Source organism: Rosa rugosa, chromosome 5, assembly GCF_958449725.1.
Source record: "Rosa rugosa chromosome 5, drRosRugo1.1, whole genome shotgun sequence".
Lineage (NCBI taxonomy): Eukaryota > Viridiplantae > Streptophyta > Magnoliopsida > Rosales > Rosaceae > Rosa > Rosa rugosa.
In genome coordinates, this window is record NC_084824.1 from 27,281,436 (window position 1) to 27,288,366 (window position 6,931).

Consider the following 6,931-nt stretch of genomic DNA (forward strand, 5'->3'; position numbering starts at 1 on the left):
TGAAGGTTTGCTCCGGGGAGGCTTTGTAATCGCTAGGATTGATTGATATGAGAGAGGTCCCTTCTTCGTCCTTGAAACCTGGTATATATATCTAGGGTTTCGACTGTTCCTTGTCATAGAATGGATATTGATTGAAGTTTCCTATTCAATCCCCGCTACCCGACTCCAATAAGGTTTCGTTTTCCTCATGGATCACGGAATGGGTGAAGCTGTAACCCAAACCCGAGTAGGCTTATTTTCGGGCAGCAGGTATCGGCCCGCTATGCTAAATCCACTAAAGGATCTTGCCAAAATTACTTTTGGGCTCAAACAGCAACAAAGTTTGCTCATAATATATTTAAGTTTATATGCTGGCTAATACAGTTTAAGAGGAGTAAATCTTAGATTTTTGAATGTCTGCAAACAATATATGTCAAATCCACAATACCGAAAGCAAGGAATTTCATAATACAACTAGTTGAATATCAAAGCAAATTCATGGATACATGCATATGACCTAATTCATGTTTAAAGGTACCCTTTTCAGGGTTGCATAAATTATATGGAGGGGTTCAATATCATTTCGCAGTCTTAAATGGAAAATCAAATCTAAACAAACTTAAATAGCATTTGAGAGATTGTAAGGGACTTTATAACAGGCCTATCTTTCTGATTGATGATGCGCAAGCAGTTCAGATTGGGAGATGAGGATGTGGGAGTTGAAAATGGAAAGTATGAGATTGAGGGTCGGACAGGAGCAAATAGATAGAAAGAAATGGAATCAGGAAGTCGTATTTTTCTGTAATACTAGAGCAATGGGGACGATGAGATTAGTCTGGCAGTTGCATCTACAGAATAATATGGTTATGCATTCAACTGCAGATTTCTGAGCTTCATAGGTTCAGTGAAACTTGCAATGGAGGCAAGCCTGACTTTCAGAGTGAAAACACAAAGAACATTGGTCAAATGTGTAATTACGACAGTCCACGCTGTAAAAAACTTGGACATGTGGCAACATCTGCAGCTTTGCGGCCCCACTAGACTTGACTCTCCCCCTGCCAATATAAGACGTCAACCGTCACACACCGCTGTTTACGCAACGCTTACCTCTGCCAATTTAGGGTTTCCCTTTCGTTCAACAAATCTTCCCCCACACGGTCCGTACAGAAAAAAAGGAGATGATCGATGGCGTCGGAGTTGAGACAATTGGAGGAGCAGAGGTTGCAAGAGCAACAAGAAACGTCGTCAACCCTGCTTCGGTTGATTAAACGCATGAAGAACATGGAGGAGAAGTTTCGGTCGACCCGAAATTCTGCCCAGGTCCGATGTCAAGAGTTGGAGGATCGGGAGAGGCGAATCGGAGATGAGACGAGCAAACTGGACGTGTTGAAGGCAGAGACGGAGAACAAAGCTGTGGAGCTTCGAAGCCTTGAGAAGCTGATCCAGGAGAGACAAGAAGAAGCTGTAAAAGGGGAGAGTCACTTAGAGTCGCTCAAGTTGTTAATCCAAGAACATGAAGAAGAACTGGAGTTTAAAGAGAAGCGGTTCTCGGATCTTGAGAGAATGATTGGTGTGAAGGAGGGAGAGTGCGAGTCGGTTCAGAAGAGAATGAAGGAGAGCTTGGAGAAACTGAATAGGGTTGAGAAGGAAATAGAAGAGAAGATTGAATTGAAACAAAAGCTAAGTAGGACAATGGAGGTGAAAGGGAAGGTGTTTTGTTTGCATAAGACATCAATGAAGGAGTGGTCGAGAAAGCTTGAAGTAAAAGGGAGGGAACTTGAAGAATTGTCCAAGAAGATTGAGTTGAAAGAAAAACAATTTGAACCGAGAGTGGAGGAGATTCGTTTGATTGAAAAAAGGGTAAATGAATGCCTGAATGAGATTGTATTGAAAGAAAGGCATCTTCAGTCACTCGAAAAATCAATTCAAGAGCGTGAAAATTTGTTAGAAGAACGGGAAAAGCGCTTAGATTCAGTCTCTCATGGACTTGAAATGAGAGAGAAGGAACTTGATCTAAAGGCCAAAGAACTTGAACTGAAGCAATATGAACGTGCACCAGGTAATGAGATCTTTCTACTATTTTTCTTAATTAGTTAATGCTTGTAGTTCTTGCATTATAGGTAGCATTAGTTACATTACCTATAGGACATGCCTTAGATTTTTGTATTCTTTAGCGCAGTGTTGTAGAGTACGTAGTTATGTATTTTAAGAATTGTTCTTTCCGACGATAAAGTCTTTGGTACGTACATTACATGAATAGACTAGACAATTGTAGTGGTGGACAGTCTCTTGTAGTACCACAGTGGTAGGCAGCCCACCGGAATCTAGCTAGATGACAAGGAGATAGTCTACCAACTACAGTATCGGTACATTAATATATTGAAAGAAATGTCTTTTCAGAGAATGATGTTATTTTTGTCAAAAATATTTTTTATATTTGGATTGGGTATTATTACAAAGTAACAGTTTTCCTTTTTACTGGCCTGAAAACGGTATTCTCAATGGACGTGCATGGTGGCACACAAGCTGTTCGTTGGATGCCATTTAGTCCAAGATTTTTTTTTCTTGGACAAGATTTAATTAGATCCTGTTGTTGTTGCAAGTTTTCCATATACTTCTAATTGGTTTTTCAGGCAGTCTCTTTGTCAAGTTTGCACATCTGATGTTTGATAGAAGCATATCTATAGCTTTGCTAGGCAACATTCAATCTGATATTTTTCTCCACTCCCGATCCCACAATTTATCTTTTTGAACTAAAGCACGAGTATTAGATAATGCTGTAAATATCTTGTTATGCTAGGTTCAAATGTATTCATTTTACTAACTTATATTGTGCATTTTCTTTGCTTCTTATCGCAATTTCACAGCAAGTAATGTCATTTCTTCCCTTATCAAAGTTGGGGAACCAAAATCTTTACTAGCCAAAAAAGCAGCAGTTTCATCATCTTCTTCAAATCCTCAATTAAGTGACTCCTTAAATGCAAGGAATTTGCAGGGACAAGTGACTGGGAATGATTTTCTTGAGAACCAATTTTTTGATAATCTGCAAAGTTCATTAGACCCTGCAAAACTTGTGTTGGATTGGATGCAAACTTATCTCTCACAATATTGGACAAAAGGTGATGTTGGTTTTGAAGTAACTTCCATCAAAACCTACATTTCCCTATTAGAGCAGCTAACGAGACTCTCATCACAAGCCGGAGCTCAGGTGAAAGAGGGTGCAATGAAGTTGGCAGTCCAATGGAAAGCAAATATGAGAGCTGATACAGAGAATTCCTTGGAAATTTTGGGATTTTTGCACTTCATAGCTACATTTGGGTTGCTTTATACTCTAAATGTAGATGAAATTGTAAAGCTTCTTGGGATGATTTCTCAGCATAAAGAGGCTCTAGAATTATGTCAGACACTTGATTTTGCAGATGAAATCCCTGGTAAGTTCTTGACATTTCTTTTGACAGTCTATCTGTTTTGATTGTATATTTTTGTACCTATGAATGTATCTTAATTAATGCCATTATTGAGTTCATTTTTCTAGGGTGATGGTTATGTTTGTGTTGTTTATATAATGCCTTCTTTAGCAATTGGGTTGAAATGTTGAATATTACCAAATCGCTTGACATATAAGTGCTTGAGAAACCCAATTACTGTTGTTACTAGAAAAATTGTACAATGAAGTTAAGTCAATAAGAGATTGTGTTACAGGCTGATTTTATAGGGATTTTTCATATTTACAATCTATAAGTGTGGCTAGGATGGTCAGTAAATTTCTGATTGGTTTGATATAGTCTGTTGGGAACAATATCCTCTCTCCAACGACAAATTAATTTGTCTTAACTCAACTGATCAATGTTTGTTTTCCTGCATAGGAATTATTGTTGTCGAACTACTTCCTTTTCATCTTGACTATAATTTCTTTTCTTGAAAATTTCCCAACTTTGCAATTTTCATTTTGAAACTTCTGTAGAGCAGTTTGATGAATCCTTCCATTTTTTTGTTCATATGACAGAGTTTATCCAGACTCTTGTTGAAAGGAAGCAGCTGATGGAAGCCGTTGGATTGATTTGTACCTTCAAGATAAGTGACCAGTTTCCCCCCGGACCACTCCTAGAAGAATACATGGAGGAACAAATAAAGTGTTGCAGAATTGCTTACAAGAGAACCAAGTTATATAACGAAAAGGTCCTTTAGCTCTTCTTAATTCAGTATCCCATATGTGCTTCTTAATAGTAAAATTCAGGAACATTCTTATGTTGATATATATTTGTCAAGGCTTACGTACTTTTTCTTCCAGGTTAGGATTGTGGACGACCAGATAACTCGTCTAAGAGCTGTGATTGACATGATCAAAAACCACAACTTGGAGTCGACGGAATGTGCATCAACAAACATTGAAATGCAAATAACTCGACTGCATCAAGTAAAGGAGAACTGGAGACTTCAGGCGGCGAATTTGGCAACTGTGCCAAAAAGAGGAATCAAACGTAGTAGCAGCACTCTTCCTACTGCGTTTGAACCCCAACAGCAGCCCAATAAAGTTCATCGGACAGCTGTAGCTGTTCCTCAGCCTCCTGCACTGCAAATTGACACCCCGATCCATCCTCAGTCAGATCCTTCATCTTTGCTGTTACATACGGGGCAGTTTGGCGCCGCTCAGAACACTGATATACACTACCCTCACTCTGGTAGTAGTCATCCCCAGTGGAACCACCCCAACCACTTTGGTAGGTAGCCAGCCGACTTTCTTTTTTGAGTTATATATCCACCTAGCAAAAGATCAGCATTGGAGTAAATTCATGTAAATAGATGGCATTACTTAAAATGTATCCAGGAACTTTAATATACACTGTTGATAGTGATCATTTAACTATTATAGAATTTTAGGAATTGGAGGCAGTATAGAAATTGTTGATTCTAGTATAGAGATGATACTAGAGGAAGTGCATGCTTTTCTGTTATATTTAGTTGACAAATGAATCATGGTTAAAATCAAATGCCTTTTCTAGTTTGATTCCCAAATCTTCATTTTCAGCATGCAGTACGTCTATGGCTCTATGCGACTATGCCAAAGTCAGGCTGGTATTTTAACTACATCATTGTGAGTTGAACTTGAACCACACAAAAATAAAGCTGAAAATTACAAACTGTAGATCCTAAGTCTCAAATTCTTATCTGAATTCAAGTTTCTCACTACTGTGGACTGTGCAAAACAGCCATTGTATTGAGAGAACCTGAATTTAAAAAACAATTTCAGATATTGCAGGTTTATAATTTAGGGCGTAGGCAAAGACGTAGCTACATACGGGCTCCGTTGGGCTACAACCCACCCCAAATTTTGAAAAAAACACAAATTCATAGCTTAATTATGGTTTAAAATATTAAATATTAAAAATTAGCCCACCTCAAATTTCTAAACTTAGCCTGATATGTTATTAAACTTAGCCCATATGTTATTTCTTTTCTTATTTTAGTCATACATTGTAATACCCCGAAAAAATCCAAATTAAATTCCATGGATTTTTAAAAATGATTTCACGATAGTAGGAGCGAGTACGAAGCTTGAAAAAGTTGTGGAATTAGTTCGAACGATTTTATTTTTGAAAACGAACGTTTTTTAGGGGGTCGAGAAAATTGACTTTTTATATGTTCAAAATTTGGAAAAAAAATCCTTCATGAAAGTTGTAGATCTCGTCGATAAGATCGCGTGCATATGTGGAACACAATATTCGGAGTTCGTATGAATAAGTTATGAATATTTGAAAATTGGGATTTTTCTATAAATAGGAGAAAAATCCGAAAATTGCAAATGAGGACAGAATTTCTGGAACTCCAGAAATTTCTCCGCATTTCTCTCCCGAGCCCAGCCGCGACCCCCTCCCTTCGTCACCTTCGTTCTTCCTCCTCCGGCGACCGATCGGCGCAATTCCAAAGGGAATCCTGCTTGCCTCAGACCCCTCTACACGTATGTGGTGGTGATTCATCCTGGGAAGCACCGTACACGACAGTATAAGGCCGAGAAATGGACTACAACGTCAAAAATTCCAGTTTTCTGGGCTCTCCTTTGTCCGGCCATATCTTCCTCCACAGGCCACTAATCGACTTGATTCCAAAAGAAATTTTTCTCACCGTGAAGTTTTCTACAACTTTCCAGAAGACATCAACTTGAGATAACCATCGTGGTGGCCGCTAGAAGGCCGAGAAGCCGCACAGCCCGAGCTGGAAATCGCCTTCCTTCGCCACCTTGGTTCTCCCAGCTCCGGCCACTATAGCTCGAGTTCTTTGAGGGCTTTTCTAGCCCAGAGGAAGTAGAAGCTATCCCCAAGAAGGCTTGCAACGATTTGATTCGTGGAGATCGAATTTTGAAGTTTTTGAAACTAGGGTTCATCGGATCCTTCGACTTCCAAGGTAAAATTCGATCTTTCGGTTTATAATCTGACTTTGTTGTAGTTATGAAAAGTGAAATTGGAGTTGAGATGAAGGACTTTCATGTTGTGAGTTTTATCAAATTTTGACTTTAGATGGGCGGCGGTGCAGCCACTGTGATGGTGGTTTCCGGCGACCCCAAGGACAGTTTCTGCCCATTTTTATGTTCTACATGTTAAGGCGATCATTTCAATATATTATACGCAATTTTTGGATGGGAAAAAAATATAAACAGTACTCCAACTATTGCCCATTCTAAATTTTCATACCCAACTTTTCGAAACTATCACATTAGTACCTGGAGTACCCAATCCAACCCAATTTTCGTACACGCCGTCCATGATGGCGTTAAATCTTCTGACAGCTGGCATAATTTAAGGGATATTTTGGTCACTTCTCGTCTTAACTCAGAATTTTTTTTTTTTATATTTTTTTCCTCTCTATTTTTTAAACCCAGCAGCTTTTATCTTAAAAAAAAAAAAAAAAAATTCTTCTCTATCTCTTCTTCTTCCCCGAATCCCCTGATAAAGTT

General features: G+C 38.7%; 1 protein-coding gene across 1 annotated transcript; it reads left to right on the forward strand.

The window, feature by feature from the left end:
• Positions 1-1,164: 1,164 nt before the first annotated feature.
• LOC133711468 (FRIGIDA-like protein 5) lies at positions 1,165-4,708 on the forward strand. The gene is made up of 5 exons (XM_062137587.1): positions 1,165-2,038; positions 2,613-2,675; positions 2,847-3,410; positions 3,986-4,158; positions 4,271-4,708. Exons 1-5 carry the CDS (start codon positions 1,165-1,167, stop codon positions 4,706-4,708), a joined length of 2,112 nt encoding a protein of 703 aa, XP_061993571.1.
• The last annotated feature ends 2,223 nt before the right edge of the window (positions 4,709-6,931 follow it).